General features: G+C 38.6%; 1 protein-coding gene across 3 annotated transcripts; it reads left to right on the top strand.

The window, feature by feature from the left end:
• The first annotated feature begins 70 nt into the window (after positions 1-70).
• On the top strand, positions 71-15,794 carry LOC135509559 (troponin I, fast skeletal muscle-like). Of its 3 annotated transcripts, none has more exons than XM_064930312.1 (7): positions 71-106; positions 10,425-10,461; positions 12,212-12,248; positions 12,410-12,538; positions 13,930-14,019; positions 14,135-14,308; positions 15,517-15,794. In XM_064930312.1, the coding sequence occupies exons 2-7, from the start codon at positions 10,454-10,456 to the stop codon at positions 15,601-15,603; spliced, it is 525 nt and encodes a 174-aa protein (XP_064786384.1). In that variant the 5' UTR covers positions 71-106; positions 10,425-10,453; the 3' UTR covers positions 15,604-15,794. The 3 variants fall into 3 exon arrangements, with proteins under 3 accessions (XP_064786384.1, XP_064786383.1, XP_064786382.1); XM_064930311.1 differs by lacking the exon at positions 71-106 and adding an exon at positions 858-963; XM_064930310.1 differs by lacking the exon at positions 71-106 and adding an exon at positions 987-1,114.
• Positions 15,795-20,767: the final 4,973 nt, after the last annotated feature.

The raw sequence follows: 20,767 nt of genomic DNA, 5'->3' as shown, positions 1-20,767 counted from the left end.
ATTGTTTCAAATGATCTTTCCCGTCTACATTGCCATTTACTGTAATTTATTACTTTCCTACTCTCAACAGAAACAGTCACTTCAACATCAGATGGAGACTTCAGAGGTAAGTGTCTATATATTCAGGATATTTATTTATTCTCCAACCATCACGTCTCCCACCATCTCACCATCATCATTTGGGGCGGCAGGTAGCCTAGTGGTTAGAACTTCAAGCCAGTAACCAAAAGGTTGCTAGATCAAATCCCTGAGCTGACACTGTATAAACCTGTTGTTCTGCCCTTGAACAAGGCAGTTAACACACTGTTCCTATGCCATCATTGTAAATAAGAATGTGTTCTTAACTGACTTGCCTAGTTAAACAAAGTTTAAATCAATCACATAAATATGTTTTACATTTAGCAGACGCTGTTATCCAGAGCGATTTACAGGAACAATTAGCGTTAAGTGCTCAAGGGAAAATCTGTCATTTTTATCTCACCTAGTCAGCTTGAGGATTCAACCCAACAACCTTGTAGTTACTGGCCCAATGTTCTTAACCATTATGCTGCCCGCCACTCTGTCAGTTATGTCAGTTCACATGCATATTATATTCTCAGAAAGAGTTGTATAATATTAGGCCAACGCTGGTCACTTCATCAAGATTGTACAAAGATGTAGAGTTGAACTATCCAATCTGCACTGTCATTTTGTAACTCATCAAAGCTTAAATAAATAAGCAATAAAACTAGAATAACAATCTTGAAGGGTTGGTTATTTATATGCATGGAGGTTAGGTTGTGGCTAGAGTTTCAGCAGCTTGCTGAACCATTGGTCTGGAGTGGGACTCCGTTCCAATTTCATAAAGAGAATGCAGAGTTTTGCTGACCCATCATAGAAACCCATTAAAACCCCCAGAGCATTTCAGTTGCCTGTCCCAGTCCCAAGCGTGCGTCCTGCTTGATCACCAGCTCTCTCTAATAGGTGAGATACCTCTCACCTGTCTATCCTGACTCTGTCTGCTCTCTGTTCTCGGCTTGGTTAAGCATGACAGAATTTCAGCAACTCCACTGGCTCTCCCTTTCTGGATTAGCACTACTTTTTCTATTTGGAAACTCTGCAATCAGCTGCACACGTGAGATCAGACCATGTGTCTCTCTATGTGCAAAATGATGCTATGATGTTTTTGTTTTTTAATTGAAAGGTGGCATGACTGCAATAGCTATGTATTTTATATTGAGCATGTCCTATTTGTATTCCACATTTACCATGTGTGGAGGGCATTAAGAAGTATTGACCCTAACAAGCAAATTGCTCTTCCTAACATATGCAGCATTATACACTCCATAAATAATTAAAATGTGTAAGCACATTTTTAAAAATGTGTCTCTACTTTCCAGCATTTTAGATTTGAGGTACAATGTTTCATTTGAGGGTATTTTCATAAATATTTATTTTATAATTTAGAAATAAAAGCACTTTATGTATCTAGTCCCCCCAACTGAATACGTAGGTTTTTTTCATAAGTATTTGAACAAATTAACTTACAGTGTATTAAAGTAGTTCAAAGTTTAGTATCTGGTCCCATATTCCGAGCATGCAATGAAGCTTGTTTCTCTACAACCTTTTTGGATATATTTGCAGTTTGTTTTGGTTGTGTTTCAGATTGTTTTGCCCAATAGGATTATTGTAAATTAGAATAGAAGATGTTTCTGAACAGTTCTATATTAATGTTGATGCTACCACGAATATGGACAATCATGAATAAATAGTGAATAATGATGAGTGAGAAAGTTAAAGGGAACAAAGATTATACCCACCCAAAAATACTAACCTGTAACCGTTATCAATAACCAAGAAATTTAGCATGTTTTTAACTTTCTCAATCATCATTATTCATTATTCATTTATGATTATCTGTAATCATGGTAGCATCCACACTAATGTAGAAACTTCAAATGCATCCAAAAAGTTTGTAGAGTTACAGGCTTGATGTTGACATTGGGTGCTAGGAATATGACTAAATAATAAACTTTGACTAAATTTAATACACTAAGTGAATTTCTCCAAATAACTATGACACCTTCAAATGGGGGGACTAGACATATTCATTTATATGAAAATAAAAGTTGATATTCTGTACTTTCACCTCAAAAAACATATTATCAAAAACCAAAATGCCTGAGTATAGAGCCTCATGAAAAGTGTCACCTTCACTCGTCAAACAAATACGTAGGGGAGTGTATATTATTTAAACCTGGAATAAATGTAGAAAAATTAAATCAAACAGGGGGAAAAAACTGCTGGGTAAAACATGGTGATCTCATTTAATAGGTTTGTTTGAGTTCCATATACTCTGGAATATAGTGTTACATGTATCATATTCTTTCCAATTTTGTGACTGACGTGACCGGAATCAGATTCCAATTCTGGAGAACATCGCTGTCTGATGAAGTGTAGCTAATTCTTGGTGACATTGCCAGCTATTTGATATATGAACTGTTGATGTGACATTCGGAAACCAGACTCCTACACAAGCAATTTGTTTAGAAACCTACAGTGCCTTCAGAAAGTATTCATACCCCTTGACTTTTTCCACATTTTGTTGTGTTAAGGCCTGCATTTAAAATGGATTAAATGTAGATTTTGTGTCACTGGCTTACCACACCCATAATGTGAAACTGGAATTATGTTTTTCATTTTCATATTTTTATTAATTGAAAATAAAAAGCTGAAATGTCTTGAGTCATTAAGGATTCAACCACATTGTTGTGTCAAGTCACAAAATAAGTTGCATGGACTCACTCTGTGTGAAACCTTCGAGTTTAGCATTATTTTTGATTGACTACCTCGTCTCTGTACCCCACACAAACAATTATCTGTAAGGTGCTTCAGTCCCGTAGTGAATTTCCAACACAGATTTAACCACAAAGACCTGAGAAATGTTCCAAAGTCTTGCAAAGAAGAGCACCTATTGGTAGATGGGTAAAAAAAAAAAAAAACAAACATTGAATATCCTCTTGAGGATAAGTTGTTAAGTTTTTAATTACACTTTAGATGGTTTATCAATACACCCAGTCACTACAAAGATAGAGCCGTCCTTTCCTAACTCAGTTTCCAGAGAGGAAGGAAACCTCAGGGATTTCACCGTGAGGCCAACAGTGACTTTAAAACAGTTAAGGAGTTTAATGGCTGTGATAGGAGAACACTGAGGATGGATCAACAACATTGTAGTTATTCCACAATACTAACCTAAATGTCAGAGTGAAAAGAAAGAAGCCTCTTCAGAATATTCCAAAACATGCATCCTGTTTGCGATAAGGTACTAAAGTACTAAACATCTAGTCAAATAGCTACCCAGACTATTCACATTACCCTCCCCTCTCCACACCACTGACACTCTTTGTTGTCATTTATGCATAGTCACTTTAATTAACTCTACCTACATGTACATACTACCTCAACTAACCGGTGCCCCCTCACATTGACTCTGTACCGGCATCCCCCTTTATATATTGTTATTTGTTACTACTCCTCTTTATTTACATGTTACTTTTATCTCTTATTCTTATCTGTATTTTTTTGGAACTGCACTGTCGGTTAGGGGCTCGTAAATAAGCATTTCACTGTAAGGTGAAATATAATCAAAATTCAACAAACTTCAAATGAAGAGCATTCTAATGGGTCTTTCCACTTTTAAGCAAGACAGTGATACAAGCTCTATTCATAGAATCAGGCAAAATTCCATTATTACAAAAGTTGTCTGTCATAGCCATAAATATAGGACATAGTTCTAGCCATAAATATAGGACATAGTTCTGGCCATACCTGGTCATACCTGTTGTATTCGACGCATGCGACTAATAACATTTGAATAGAGGTACAAAGAAAAAATCGGGGCAAAGAATTAACTATACAATCTGAATACAAAGCATTATGTTTGGGCCAAATCCAAAACATCACTGAGTACCACTCTTCATATTTTCAAGACTGGTGGTGGCTGCATCATGTTATGGGTATGCTTGTCATCGGAATAGAGCTAAGCATAGGCAAAACCTAAGAGGAAAACCTTGTTCAGTGTGCTTTCCAACTGACACTGGGAGACAAATTCACCTTTCAGCAGGAAAATATCCATAAAACACAAGGCCAAATATACACTGAAGTTGCTAACTGTACCAAGATGATATTGAATGTTCCTGAGTGAACTACTATCATATTTGGACGGCATTTTCCTCCCCAAACTATCAGAACCAGATCAGCTGCTTCGCAATTCTAGTTTTACACATGAGGAAGTGTTAGTAGCTATTAAGTCCATGCCTGCTAATAAATCCCCAGGCCCAGATGGCTTCCCATGCAATTTTTACAAGCAGTCCTGGCCAGAACTATGTCCTATATTTATGGCTATTACTTTCGTAATAAGATAATTTTGCCTGGTTCTATGAATAGAGCTTGTATCACTGTCTTGCTTAAAAGTGGAAAGACCCATTAGAATGCTCTTCATTTGAAGTTTGTTGAATTTGGATTATAAAGTGATTACTAAATTGATAGCCAGACGACCAGAGTCCTTATTTCACTCGCTTATTAAGCCAGACCAAACGGGATTTCTAAAAAAAAAGGGTATTTATTGGATAAAGTCAGGACTGTTTGATGTTATCGACCACTTAAATGAGTATAAGACTCCTATACTGTTGTCATCAGATGCCGAGAAGGTGTTTGACAGAGTTGAATGCCAGCTATCGATGTATACCAGTCCCAGAGCTATGGTCTCCACTAACAGTTTAAGGTCACAACAACTCCCACTGAGTGGGGGCAAGGCTGTCCTCTGTCTCCCCTCCTCCTTCGATGGCTGTAGAACCATTGGCAGAGTCCATACGTTCCAATGAGAGTATCAGAGTTCCCACTATTGCTCATTAGGAACTTAAGCTACAGTATCTTTATACGCAAATCATATGATATTGCATGTTGTTAACCCAATGAACTCTATTCCACATATCTTTGATATTCTTGCCCAATTAGATAAATTCTCTGGCTACAAAGCAAATCACATGCATGTTTTTTTTTTAAATAGCCAGCTATCAGATGAGTTGAGTTTAGTCTGCCCTTTCTCCTGGGAACCAAATGGATTGAAATATCTGGGAATAAGTGTTACTACAGACATAAACAATCTGTTTAAAGTATATAACACTTCCCTCGTTAGCAAAATGAAAGAAGACCTGATCAGTTTCCCCACTCTCCCAGTGACAATGATTGGATGGATAAACATAACCAGGATGTTTATATGGGGCAACAAAAAAAACAAAGAATTAAGTACTCTACTCTGGTCAAACCCAAGTCTATGGGGATTCTGGGTCTGCCCAATTCAAACTTTACTATTGGTCAGCCCAAACTTGCAATTTGCTGTCCTGGACTTTGGGCAGACTGGACTCGCTATGGGTTCAGATTGAATCTCAATCTAGCTATCCTTTACCTCTGAAGATATTCGTGATAACCGTAAGACCTTCACTATGTACAACGCCTTAATGGCATGGGCAGACTATAGATAACACTTGGGTATTTCAAACACCTGCTCCTATTTCTTCTAACCCTGAGCTGACCAATCTGTCTCTAAAAGGTCGGCCTTCATAATTGATGCTTGTGGGGTCTTATGAGGCATTTGATGCTGCTGAGGGGAGGACAGCTCATAATAATGTATCTAACAGAGCGCCTGGAATGGCATCAAACCCATGGAAATCATATGTTTGATGTATTTGATACCATTTCACTCATTCCACTCCAGCCATTACCACGAGCCCATCCTTCCCAATTGTAAGGTGCCACCAGCCTTATACAGTGGCTTGTGGAAATATTCACAATGGGTTCCGCTGCTGTACAGCAATCTTTAAGTCATACCACAGATTCTCAGTTGAACTGAGTTCTGGGCTTTGACTAGGCCATTCCAAGTCATTTAAATGTTTCCCCTTAAACCACTCAAGTGTTGCTTTAGCAGTATGCTTAGGGTCATTATCCTGCTGGAAGGTGAACCTTCGTCCCTCAAGAATTTCCCTGTATTTAGTGCCATCCATCATTCAATTCTTCAATCCTGACCAGTTTCCCAGTCCCTGCCTAATGAAAAACATCCCCACAGCATGCTGCCACCACCATGCTTTACTGTGGGGATTGTGTTCTCGGGTGATGAGAGCTGTTGGGTTTGCGCCAGACACAGTGTTTTCCTTGATGGCCAAAAAGCTAAATTTTAGTCTCATCTGACCAGGGGAGTCTCCCACATGCCTTTTGGTGAACACCAAACGTGTTTGTTTATATTTTTCTTTAAGCAATGGCTTTTTTCTGGCCACTCTTCCATGAAGTCCAGCTCTGTGGAGTGTATGGCATAAAGTAGTCCTCAGGAAAGATACTCCATTATCCGCTGTGGAGCTTTGCAGCTCCTTTGGGGTAATTTTTGGTGTCTATGTTGCCTCTCTGATTAATGCCCTTCTTGCCTGGTCTGTGAGTTTTGGTGGGCGGCCCTCTCTTGGCAGGTTTGTTGTGGTGCCATAAATCTTTAAATTTCATAATAACGGATTTAATGGTGCTCCATGGGATGTTCAACGTTTTGGATATTTTTTTATAACCCAACCCTGATCTATACTTGTCCACAAATGTGTCCCTGAACTGTTTGGAGAGCTCTTTGGTCTTCATGGTGCCGCTTGCTTGGTGGTGCCCCTTGCATAGTGGTGTTGTAGACTCTGGGGCCTTTCAGAACAAGTGTAGATATACTGAGATTGTGTGACAGATCATGTGACATTTAGATTGCACACAGGTGGACTTTATTTTACTAATTATGTGACTTCTGAAGGTAATTGGTTGCGCCAGATCTTATTTAGGGGCTTCACAGCAAAGGGGGTGAATACATATTCAAGCACCACTTTTCTGTTTTAATTTTTTTTAAATATTTTGAAACAAGTTATTTTTTACATTTCACCTATTTGGACTATTTTGTGTATGTCCATTACATGAAATCCAAATAAAAATCCATTTGAATTACAGGTTGTAATGCAACAAATTAGGAAAAAAGCCAAAGGGGATGAATCCTTTTGCAAGGCACTGTATGTTAGGAGGTTTGCAGACTTGTTCGATAGTGGATCTAATATGAAGAATTTTTACGAAATCAGTACTGAATATAACATCCCTGGTACGGGTTTTTTCATGTATCTTCAAATTAGAGCTCTTGTCTTTAAGTTTGTAAAAGAAGAAAAGGTTGAGATTTCACTTGTCAGAAGTTGAAGAATGAATAGCCGCATATATATCTATCAAATGAATATTTGCTATTCTCTATTGTACATGATCCAAACTGTCAAGATTGTGTGGAGAGACGGACCAAGGCACAGTTCCACATCTTTATTTGTGTGAAACTTACAAAACAAAAGGAAACAAACAACGAACCGTAACGTCAGAGGTGCTACATGCACTAACTCAAAACAATAAAGAATAAACAATACGTGACATTCTGTAGAGCTCAGAGGCATCAACACAAAAACAAGATCCCACAACAAATAGGTGGGAAAAGGCTGCCTATGTATGATCCCCAATCAGAGACAACGATAAACAGCTGCCTCTGATTGGGAACAATCCCAGGCCAACATTGAAATAAAACACCTCGATAGGAACACCCCCCCCCTAGTCACACCCCGACCTAACCAAAATAGAGAATAAAAAAGTCTCTCTATGGTCAGGACGTAACACAAACAATATGAATCCTCCTATGTCCCTCTTCAAAGGGCGTGGGAAAACGACCTCGGCATGGAATTTAATTAGAGGTATGGCTTGAGATCTGTAAAAAGATCCACTACCCACTAACTAGTCCCAATATTAAAGAAACTAACTACAAATTCATGTTAACGTTGTATTTTACTCCTGTTTAGTTAAATCGTATGTTCCCAGACACTTCACCAAATTGCCTGAAATGTAATGCCGAGAAAGGAACTTTTTTGGCAGTGCAATAAACAAATGGATTTCTGGCACTCTATTCATACAGCTACTCAGACAGATGAATTAAATACGGAATGGTACAATCCCCAAGCCTTTACCTTGTTAATTACATGCTTGATCCAGACAAGATAAGGTTGCTGATAACTATTTCTACTTTGCAAGGAATATTCTTGTGTGTTGGAAGAATTACATCCCACCAACTGAACATTGACATTTGTGTATCTTCAAAGAGGCTTACAGAAGTGTATGAGTTCCCTAAAAGCCTATGTAAATTGTTGGGATGCAATAACGTGGTATACCTTATGCAATAATGTAGTATACTTTATTATAATATGCCGTAAATAACTGTAATATAATAGAAGAATTTGTGAAAAAATGTGCAGTATGTGAATTTAACATGATGAACAGGAATGACGTTTACTCTCACGGGTGGTCAATAAAATCTATCGGAAATCCATGCCCTTAATTAAGGACAATAGCGGGGAACATACACTATAAAAAAATGCTGGGTTAAAACCAACCCAATTTGGGCTATTTGGTAAACCAGCGCTGGGTAAATATTGGACAGAAATAACCCAACATATTGGGTTGTTGAAATTACCCAAACACGGGTTAATTTTACCATTGGTTGGGTATTTTTTACTTTCATGCTGGGTCAACCTAGCAGCTGTTTTTTTAACGTAATCTTTAGGTTATTTTCAAGAGGCATAGTTTATTAATAGAACAAATCTTTTAAAAAGTGTCAAGCATCCTGAGACCCAGCAAGTCCTATTTCAAAATGTATCTACATTTGTAGTACTTGTTTTGATTAACTCTGAAAATATATCTGTATTAACAACATAAACAGTATTATGAAATTATATCTGCTGCTATCTACTGCTAAGTTGTAATACTAAGGCCTAGATTCAAATCAGATCCAGCATTAACCAGAGACCTAAGACGACAACATAGCAAGGCAGCAACACATGACAACACAGCATGGTAGCAACACAACATGGTACAAACATTATTGGGCACAGACAACAGCACAAAGGGCAAGAAGGTAGAGACAAAAATACATCACGCAAAGCAGCCACAACTGTCAGTAAGAGTTTCCATGATTGAGTCTTTGAGTGAAGAGATTGAGATAAAACTGTCCAGTTTGAGTGCTTGTTGCAGCTCGTTCCAGTCGCTAGCTGCCGCAAACTGAAAAGATAAGCGACCCAGGGGTGTGTGTGCTTTGGGGACCTTTAACAGAATGTGACTGGCATAACTTGTGTTGTATGTGGAGGATGAAGGCTGCAGTAGATAACTCAGATAGGGTAGAGTGAAGCCTAAGAGGGTTTTATAAATACGCATCAACCAGTGGGTCTTGTGACAGATATACTGAGATGACCAGTTTACAGAGGAGTATAGAGTGCAGTGATGTGTCCTATAAGGCGCATTGGTGGCAAATCTGATGGCCGAATGGTAAAGAACATTTAAATGCTCCAGAGCACCCTTACCTGCCGATCTATAAATGATGTCTCTGTAATCTTGCATGGGTAGGATGGTCATCTGAATCAGGGTTAGTTTGTCAGATGGAGTGAAAGAGGAGTGATTACGATAGAGGAAACCACGTCTAGATTTAACTTTAACTTGCACATTTGATATGAGCTGAGAGAAGGTCAGTGTACCATATAGCCATACTCCCAAGTACTTGTATGAGGTGACTACCTCAAGCTCTAAACCCTCAGAGGTAGTAAGTACACCGTTGGGGAGAGGGGCATTCTTCTTTCTTGTTCAGAACATGGTTAAGGGTAGAGAAAGTTTTTTGGACACTAAGAAAGCTTTGTTGAGGAGCATTTAACACAAAATCCGGGGAGGGACCAGCTGAATATAAGACTGTATCATCTGCATATAAATGGATGAGAGAGTTGCCTACTGCCTGAGCTATGTTGTTGATGTAAATTGAGAAGAGCGTGTGGCCTGGGATTGAGCCTTGGTGTACTCCCTTGGTGACAGGCAGTGGCTGAGAACAGCAGATTTTCTGCAGGCTTTATAGACTGCACTCTTTGAGAAAGGTAGTCAGCAAACCAGGTCAAAGACACCAATAATCCTTAGCCCACACGAATGGAATGGTCTGCAGTATCAAAGGTTTGGGCCATGTCAATAAAAATAGCAGCACAACTTTTCTTAGAATCAAGAGCAATTGTGACATCATTGAGGACCTTTAAGGCTGGAGTGACACATCCATAACCTGAAGGGAAACCAGATTGCATACCAGAGAGAATACTATAAAACATCAAGAAAGCCAGTCAGTTGATTATTGAGTTGAGTTGAGTTTTTCCAACACTTTTGATAAACATGTCATTCATTGAAGACAATTATTTTTGGTCAAAGATTGCTATTGGTATTCAAATGCAATTAGAATAAAGAAATGGTTGTCAACAGTGCAAAATTATTTGCAAGTGAAATGTATATTCTGTGAGTTTTTTACATTGTTGTATTGTTTGCTTCAGACCCCTTTGGAAAGAAACAAGAGTCCAAGATGTCTGAGTAAGTTCCAATATGTTTTTATGATATCAGTATACAGTTGTAGTCAGAAGTTTACATACACCTTAGCCAAATACATTTAAACTCAGTTTTTCTCAAGTCCTGACATTTAATCCTAGTACAAATTCCATGTTTTAGGTCAGTTAGGACCACCACTTTATTTTAAGAATGTGAAATGTCAGAATAATTTTAGAGAATGATTTATTTAAGTTTTTATTTATTTCATCACATTCCCAGTGTGTCAGAAGTTTAATACACTCAATTAGTATTTGGTAGAATTGCCTTTAAATTGTTTAACTTGGGTCAAACGTATTGGGGATCCTTCCACAAGCTTCCCACAATAAATTGGGTGAAATTTGACCCATTCCTCCTGACAGAGCTGGTGTAACTGAGTCAGGTTTCTAGGCCTCCTTGCTCGCACACGCTTTTTCAGTTCTGCCCACACATTTTCTAAAGGACTGAGGTCAGGGCTTTGTGAGTCCCTCCTGCAGCAAAGCACCCCCACAAAATGATACGACCACCCCCTTGCTTCACGGTTGGGATGGTGTTCTTCGGCTTACAAGCCTCCCCCTTTTTCCTCCAAACATAATGATGGTCATTTTGGCCAAATAATTCTATTTTTGTTTCATCAGACCAGAGGACATTTCTCCAATAAGTACGATCTTTATCCCCATGTGCAGTTGCAAACCGTAGTATGGCTTTTTTAGGTCATTTTTGGAGCAGTAGCTTCTTCCTTGCTGAGCGGCCTTTCAGGTTATATTGATATAGGACTCATTTTACTGAGGATATAGATACTTTGAACCTGTTTCCTCCAGCATCTTTACAAGGTCCTTTGCTGTTAATATGCGATTGCTTTGCACTTTTCGCACCAAAGTACGTTCTTCTCTAGGAGACAGAAGTGTCTCCTCCCTGAGCGGTATGAAGGCTGCTTGGTTCCTTGGTGTTTATACTTGTGTACTATTGTTTGTACAGATGAATGTGGTACCTTCGGGTGTTTGTAAATTGCTCCCAAGGATGAACCAGACTTGTGGAGGTCTACAATTATTTTTATTAGATCTTGGCTGATTTCTTTAGATTTTCCCATGACGTCAAGCAAAGAGGCACTGAGTTTGAAGGTAGGCCTTGAAAGACATCCACAGGTACACCTCCAATTGACTCAAATTATGTAATTCAGAAGCTTCTAAAGCCATGACATCATTTTCTGGAATTTTCCAAGCTGTTGAAAGGCACATTCAACTTAGTGTTCGTGAACTTCTGACCCACTGAAATTGTGATACAGTGAGTTATAAGTGAAATAATATTTTTGTAAACAATTGTTGGAAAAATTACTTGTGTCATGCACAAAGTAGATGTCCTAACCGACTTGCCAAAACTATAATTTGTTAACAAGGAATTTATGGTGTGGTTGACCAACTAGTTTTAATGACTCCAACCTAAGTGTATGTACATTTTCGAATTCAACTGTATATTTTATACCCTGTTTGAATTATATTAACATCTCCTTAATATTGGTGTTCATCTGTGTAATATCCTCCTAATAGAGGAGAGATGCTCAATGTGGAAATATAGTATTCACTCTATTATGATATCATCTTCAGGATCTTGGTCATCCATGGAAATCAAAAGATTTCCTTTTTTTATTAATGGTTAGAAACTTATCTTGACCTCCCCAGTGCCCCATGTCAAAACGATATGTGTCAGAAATGTGTACCTTTCTGGAAAATTCACACATCTCTTCATTGAACTATTTTAGGAAAAAAATGTCATCGAGTCGCAAGCATCATCTGAAGGTAAATGGTTACTAGTAACATTGAATTGTTATTTTTAGAATGAAACTTACTCTTGAGCAAAATATATTATATTATTATAATTATAAATGTCTCTGTGTGTTGTGTATTCCTTGTTTACCATAATCCAGTTGTGTCACTATTCATGCTTCTCTCTCCTCCAGAGCGTGATGCTCCAGATTGCTAAGGACTTGCTGGAGGCAGAGGCCATAGAGGCAGTGGAAGAGAAAAAAAGGTACATGGATGAGAGCTGCCCTGCATTGGACCTGTCTGGGTCATTGGTGGAACTGCAGGTACAGTATCACCAATAGTTGAAATCACCCATGTTTAACATAGCTTCACAGAGCAGTGCTTAAACAGCCATTCATAACGGTCCAATGCAGGCATCATTTATGAGAAATAATAATATATCCCATTTAGCAGACGCTTTTGTCCAAAGCGACTTACAAGTCGGCTGGGGCTTTTACATATGGGTGGCCCCAGCAGGAATCGAACCCACGACGCTTGGCGTTGCAAGCGCCATGCTCTACCGACTGAGCCACACAGGACCCAAATAATTTAGTACCTTACTGTGTTTGTTTTCAAATACAATGGTCAAAAGGAAACAAAAATAGCTTCTTAGCAAAGAGCAATTTCTCAAGCAAGAATTTTGCGAGAACTGTCTTGGAGTGGTCTGAGTGGGGAGGGGAAAGCTGAAAACTAGCTTTCATTGGCAGAGAGGTTTGGAACTCTCTTATCGGTCTGTTAATTAATGTAGTATATCAGGCCATAACTCCATCCCACCAAAACAGGATGAAATTTCATACGGTCTTACACTTAATTAAGGATTAGCCTCGTTTTTTCCACATTTTTGCCTAAAATGACATACCCACATCTAACTGTGTGTAGCTCAGGCCCTGAAGCAAGGATATACATATTATTGGTACCATTTGAAAGGAAAACCTTTGAAGTTTATGGAAATGTGAAAGGAATGTAGTAGAATATAACGCAATAGATCTGGTAAAAGATAATACAAAGAAAAAAACACTGTTCTTTTGTATTTTTTTATACAATCATCTTTGAAAAGCAATAGAAAGGCCATAATGTACTATTCCAGCCCAGGTGCAATTTAGATTTTGGGCACTAGATGGCATCAGTGTATATGCATAACTTTTTTCATTTTCAAAATGTTGCACTCTCCTCAAACAATAGCATGGTGTTCCTTCACTGTAATAGCTACTGTAAATTGGACAGAGCAGTTAGATTAACAAGAATTTAAGCTTCCTGCCAATATCAGATACGTCTATGCCCTGGGAAATGTTCTTGTTACTTACAACCTCATGCTAATCGCATTAGCCTACATTAGCTCAACCGTCCCGAGGAGAGGACGCCGATCCTAAAGAAGTTTTAAAGGGAATAATCAGAATTTTCACAGTTTTATTCCAATCTCATAGTGTGGAAATATAAACTGAGTGTACAAAACATTAGGAACACTTGCTCTTTCCATGACAGACTGACCAGGTGAATGCTAGGATTCCTTATTGATGTCACTTATTAAATCCACTTCAATCAGTGTAGATGAAGTAAATCATGTTTTGACTGCACTGGGCCTTTAAACTGGATTTTCAATCTACGCTGTCAGGAAATTCACTGTAAAACTACAGTACAGTTGTTGAAGGTTCCTTTTGTTGATAACCAACTGCAGGAAATGTGCAAGACAATCCATCACCAGCTTGATAAAGTGGATGAGGAGAGATACGACCTTGCAGGCAAAGTGGGCAAGTGTGACAAAGAGGTATTGTCATCCAGTTGAGGTCAATTCCCTTTGTTGATTTTCTCTCTTGTTTAGATTGAAGACCTGAAGATAAAAGAGCATATCTTGCATTTTCCCTGATCTTCTCTCTTTACAGATTGATGATTTGAGGATTAAAGTGGTTGAGATCCAGGGCATTAAGAAGCCAGCTCTGAAGAAAGTGCGTATGTCTGCTGATGCTATGCTCCAGGCTTTGTTGGGCTCCAAGCACAAGGTGACCATGGATCTGAGATCCAATCTGAAACAAGTGAAGAAGGAAGTCAAAGAGGATGTGAGTAACATGGAGGCATAATAATGTTCAAAAATATATATGTTCTATGGATTGATATCAGTGCATAGCCGCCGGATGATGTTTTGAGTTGGGGGGGGTACGTCTATCATATTATTTGTGTATAGTGGCATAGAGTAGAGCAGTGGTGTTTCTAGAATTTTCACACATGGGGACTAAGGAATGCAGACTTTTAGTAAGGTCCATGGAAAATATGGCGTTTTAAAAACGTATTTCATGCAATTCTACATAATTTTACGCGTGGAGACGTTACCAGAGTATTTTTTAATACCACACATATGATCACATGGACAGGGTTCTGACACTGACAAACTGACAAAGATCAATTGAAACGACCTAGCCTTGAATGCAACCAATAGCCTTGGCCAATGAAAAGAGTGGAGACACACAGACTGTACCATATGAGGAAGAATTTATAGTCCTCAAAAGCTTTGACTACCAGTGATGAAGAGACTGAATACACGCCTCACCAGCGATGACAGATGCGGCCGTGCCAATAGCCCATCTCTCATAGATACTTTGTAAAACAATGCTGTTCATTCAATATTGCAAAGTCGATAACATACAGTATTTAGTTAACTATAGGTAATACTTATGCAGCCTGACTTCTCTTTTCAGCATTAGCCGTTTGATTCCCAAACTGTTTTTCCCGTGATTGTATTTCAAAATATTGCGAGAGGCCAGGATATTTTAGCTGCTGTTCACTCAAAAATCAGCTGCTGGATATATGTGCTGTCCAAATTGTAGCAGGATTCCTGACCGTATGCGCTTGTGATTACACACAATCCACAGCTAAAGAAGCTATTGAGTCTCTCTGGCTAAATTATGCTCTCTGGTGTAGTAATTGAATGATTTGATTATATTTCTGTACAGACAGGAGTAGTTCTATAATTTTGGTTAACTGTATTTCATTTATCAGAGGGTGCTGCAGAAACTCCAGCACCCTTACTTCCCGAGACCATGTATCAGTGCCAATATACAGTACATTATATTTGTAGTCAATCATTTTACTCTTATCCAATTATTTTGGCACAAATATCACTTCATATTGACTAATATCATCCTGTGTATTTATTTTCCTTTTATTTACCCTTTAAAGCTCAAAATATATAATTTCCTTGACCTAAACAAATAGCGTATAGTCTCTCTTGGCCTGATATCTCTGCTGTAACACCCTCTCTCCATTAAAGGACAAAGATACAGTTGGTGACTGGCGTAAGAACATTGACGACAAGGCCGGCATGGACGGCAGGAAGAAGATGTTTGAGGCCGCATAAACGCTATGGCAAGACCATTTCCCCCTGCTTTTCTCTGTGTCTTAATAAATCAGTTGGTAGCCATGGCCATCTTTTGTGTTGGATATATAAGATGGTATTGTGGTGGATTTGTATCGATTTCACTGCTTCCTTTTTGTCTGTATACCCCAGACCCAGGTAATCACCTCACAGCAACTTGAACACATTTTGAAAGGCACTTATTGTATATGAAATAAATATTTCAATACTTACAACTGGAATAGCAGTTTTATTTTGCTTGCACGTCTTCATAATGTGTGAGATTAAAAAACGAAAACTACTTATGCAGTAGTAGTAGTAGTCTACTTGATTTGGGTAGGATTAGTATACTATTCAATGTTATTCAATAGAAGATAATGGGCATGAAAGGCTAGGTGTAAAAAAACAAACGGAATAACTAAAGGACTTGAAACCTAGGACTTGATTTATTGGAACATATCACACACACCAAAAGGCATATTCTCTGTGCATGTACTCTTTTGCTCTCATGTTATACATATTAATTTCATGAATTAATCATTGCATAACTTTTTAAATAGTATAACAATAAACTATTTATATATATTAACCAAAACCACAAGATGTCAGTGGAACACCTGTTCTCCTTGCCTCCCCCTCTCCCATCTCTCTCTCGCTCTCCCTTTGCCCCTCTCTCTGTGTCAATCTGCTGACCTAGTGAACTTGAGGTAATTACGACTCCTATAACTGGTATGGCATATTTTTATTGTGTGAGCATGTTGTGCGTTAAAACTGATAGAAACATATTTAAGCTAGGATTTAATCAATTGTTGATGTTTTATCAGTACTAACACTAAACTACAACACTCATTTGATATAAGTAATGAAGAATGAACATAGACTAACATGTTCTAACACATTTTACGAATGTCTTAATTAACTATTTACAATCTATCATTTGTAAACATTTATAAACTTTTATAAGCAGAAATAGCATTACAGTTCATAAGCATTTATGACATGAATGATCATATAGGTTTTGTAAGCATTTGTAATGGCTTATTCATATCCCTTTATTTTAAAGGGGCAATCTTGGAATCCTAAATGAATTATATATACCCATTGACTCTTGAAGAATAATACTTATAAATGCCTCATGAGCTTAGTTCAAGTGTCATGCCCCATCAGAACCCAAAATATAAGCTCGCTTTACTCCAAAGTTTGTAAACAAAGTACATTTAAATACATGTTATAAAGCTTAATAAAGAGTTACAGAATTTAGGATTGTTAGTATTTCTCACACCAAAATCAGCATGCATGTGTTGACCAGGGTGGTTGAGTATTCATGATGAAAAACATATGTTTTGTTGTGTCTTGTGACACCATAGGTTGGTGCTGTATCTTGTGACATCTCCGGTGCAGTGAGAGCGGGACAGTGGTGGACTAGCATGGATATGATGCCCTCTACTGCCCCACCATAGCTCACACAACTGCAGGTAAGGAAGAAATAAGAAACCTGTTTGCTGGACGATGTAAAAACGAATCAATCCATCCGTGTTAGTACACCTATCTTTACCTTTCACTTACAACAGCTTTGATGTGATTTATTGACAAGTGCCTTGGTTTTATTGTCAATTACAGTGTAGAATTCAGTCTGGGTACATGAACAATTGAGACATCTAATGGAAAAAGGATATTTGAGTGAGTGATGTAAGTACTGTTTAGATCATGGTGCTTTATGAGGTGAAAAGGAAATGGTTGTGTGATGGCATTGTTGAAGCCTACAGGATCAAAACTCTGTGTAAGCAATGCGTGACAATATCTTCTATATATAAGCTGATAAACCATAGGGTGCATGATTCCCCTGTCTCTACGTCTTGGTGTCTGTCTTGGTCTCTGCCTCTACTTCTTGGTTGCTGCAAGGCCCATTTGCAAAATCGTCCCTGTTACTTTCAACGTGACACTTTTCACTGGATATCAAATTTAACCGACTGTGTCTTTAACGGACATATTCCCTTACAGTTTCACATTAGGCAAACGTTGCATTCCAAGTTTGCGTGTCACTAATACAGAGGAGCCCTTCACCCCAAATTAGAGGACGCCTACAATATCCAATGAAGAGCCGCAGAAACATTTGCCACCACATATTCCAATACATGTGTCTAGTAGGGACCATTACATTTTGGCAGATGATTTTGCCAGACTTTATGCCTTTAGTTACATGGCTGGGGAATATAGGACTAGGCCTACATGGTTAGCAAGCTAATTCTGGCACCAAATTACCCACAGTAAATAAACATTATAGATGTGATCAAAGTATGGATCAGACCCCCTACCTATCCTACCATCAGATCCTGAAGCACCAACCACAGTACATAATAAGTTACAGTGAAGGGTGTCAGCGACTCTAAATAGTAAGATTTACTATTTCCAAGAAGTATAACATCTGGCCCTGTAACGTAAGCCTACTATGACCACATTATTCAGCATGAATTGATTAAAACTCAATCACAACAAGAAAACTATATAGGGATATATATATATATATATATAGAGAGAGAGAGAGAGAGAGAGAGAGAGAGAGAGAGAGAGAGAGAGAGAGAGAGAGAGAGAGAGAGAGGGATGAAATTGTGACAAGCAGTTCCATGTTTTTTTTTTTGTTTACGTTACAGAGCAAGACGTGCAAATTGTATTGATACTGTAGTTATCTGGTTGGTCGGTGTGGAGCCTATATTAAGCTTGGGGCCCAGACTGACCCCCATGACACGTGTCACCTCTCATGTTGTAGAATAATGCAAGAGCCAACCTTCGCTTGCGGATGTTAGGATATGATGATATTACAGGGCATGACAGGGCAGTATATCAGGCTGACAGGGGGCCGGCAGCATCATTTTCTATTACCATAAAGACCGTAGGAAAAAATACCATGTAGAGGGCGGGATAGACAACTGACATCCACTATTAGCATTTAATACAGTGTACTGCCTCGCTCATCTGCCAGTGGCTTCCCATCCTCTCACAGCTGCTCTTCATTTCTCATCATTGTTTCTCTCATAGGTGAGGATTATAGTGGGATCTGATAGTGCTCCAGCATCCATAATGTGCTCCTGTCTCTTGACTGTTTTGAACTGTGTCTAGTATTGCAGTTGTGTATTAACTTACGGTTTCTGCATATTGTGAGGTATTAAGATCTCAGTTGAAGTGTGGTGCTTTATGGCTCAGTTCGTAGAGCACAGCGCTTGCAACGATATGCTTGTGGGTTAAATTCCCAGGGCCAGCCATGCAAAGAAATCTATGCATGCATGACAGCTAAGTTGCTTTTGGTTAAAATCATCTGTTAAATGGCATACAGTATAATTGTGGAGGTAAATATAGGTCTGTATCCACTCCGTAGTTAGTTTTGTATGTAAAATATGTTATTTGTAATGATTCATTATGTGCACATGATTGACAGATATTAAGGAATTTAAATGCTTAATTGCTTTTATTTCATTGCTGGACTGTTTTGCGTCACCAAATGTGAATCTAGCTATGCAGCAGGTATAGTTAGCTCAATAGTTTGAGCCATCTAGGTCACTAAGAATAGTTTCCTTCGTAGGCAGATTGCATGCATGAAGATGCTCAAGGGAACCTTGTTACCTGGATGTTTTACTTTCGCTATGTCTGTGTAATCTTATGCAAAAAATGTTTTTTCCTGAATAGATTGTCTTCTAGATGTCAGGAATGCATAGAAATGAAATATAAACAATGATCAGAATATGAAACCTTGTTGTTTCATGAATTAATAAAACAAGTTGCATTTTGAGTAAGATTGCAGCATTCTTTACAAAAATAACTGATGTTGAACTTTTTTGAACTATTCGCTTATTTTTTAGTGTTGTCATTTCTCCAAACTCTATGTAAATTTGTATTTTCGAAAAACAGTTAGGAGGAAACAACAACAATTTAGGGAAATTGAAAGAAAAGCAAAAAAATATAAAAACATATAGACTATAAGTAAAAAGTTTTAGAACACCTACTCATTGAAGGGTTTTTCTTTATTTTACTATTTTCTACATTGTACATGGAATCATGTAGTAACCAAAAAAGTGCTAAATAAATCAAAACATATTTTATATTTGAGATTCTTCAAATAGTCACCCTTTGCGTTAATGACAGCTTTACACAATCTTGGCATTCTCTTAACCAGCTTCACCTGGAATGCTTTTCCAACAGTCTTGAAGGAGTTCCCACATATGCTGAGCAGTTGTTGGCTGCTTTTCCTTCACTCTGCGGTCAAACTCATCCCAAACCATCTCAACTTGGTTGGTCAGGGGATTGTGGAGGCCAGGTCATCTTATATGGGGCGGCAGGTAGCCTAGTGGTTAGAGTGTTGGACTAGTAACCGAAAGGCTGCAAGATTGAATCCCCGAGCTGACAAGGTACACATCTGTCGTTCTGCCCCTGAACAAGACAGTTACCCCACTGTTTCTAGGCCATCATTGAAACTAAGAATTTATTCTTAACTGAATGTCCTCTCACTGTCATCTGCATTTATTTTCAGCAAACATAACATGTGTAAATATTTGTATGAACATAACAAAATTCAACAACTGAGACATAAACTGAACAATTTCCATAGACATGTGGCTATCAGAAATTGAATAATGTGTCCCTGAACAAAGGGGGGTCAAAATCAAAAGTAACATTCAGTATCTGGTGTGGCCACCAGCTGCATTAAGTACTGCAGTGCATCTCCTCCTCATGGACTACACCAGATTTGCCAGTTCTTTCTGTGAGATGTTACCCCACACTTCCACCAAGTTACCTGCAAGTTCCCAGACATTTCTGGGGGAAATGGCCCTTGCCCTCCCTCTCCGGTCCAACAGGTCCCAGACGTGCTTAATGGGATTGAGATCCGGGCTCTTAGCAGGCAGAACACTGACATCTCCCTCTTGCAGGAAATCACGCACAGAATGAGCAGTATAGCTGGTGGCATTGTCATGCTGGAGTTTCATGTCAGGATGAGCCTGCAGGAAGAGTACCACATGAGGGAAGTGGATGTCTTCCCTGTAACGCACAGCGTTGAGATTGCCTGCAATGTCAACAAGCTCAGTCCGATGATGCTGTGACACACCACCCCAGACCATGATGGACCCTCCACCTCCAAATCGATCCCGCTCCAGAGTACAGGACTCGGTATAACGCT

Source organism: Oncorhynchus masou, chromosome 22 (assembly GCF_036934945.1).
Source record: "Oncorhynchus masou masou isolate Uvic2021 chromosome 22, UVic_Omas_1.1, whole genome shotgun sequence".
NCBI lineage: Eukaryota > Metazoa > Chordata > Actinopteri > Salmoniformes > Salmonidae > Oncorhynchus > Oncorhynchus masou.
Note: the sequence above shows the minus strand (reverse complement) of the source record. Positions and strands in the feature narration are given on the sequence as shown.

What these genes read in the sequence shown, in the direction of transcription:
- LOC135509559 (XM_064930310.1), top strand. Translation starts at nt 1,027, where the DNA reads ATGACAGAATTTCAGCAACTCCACTGGCTCTCCCTTTCTGGATTAGCA. An exon ending in CAAGAGTCCAAGATGTCTGA is followed by an intron (nt 10,462 to 12,211) that starts GTAAGTTCCAAT and finishes GAACTATTTTAG; the next exon opens with GAAAAAAATGTCATCGAGTC. An exon ending in GTCGCAAGCATCATCTGAAG is followed by an intron (nt 12,249 to 12,409) that starts GTAAATGGTTAC and finishes TCTCTCCTCCAG; the next exon opens with AGCGTGATGCTCCAGATTGC.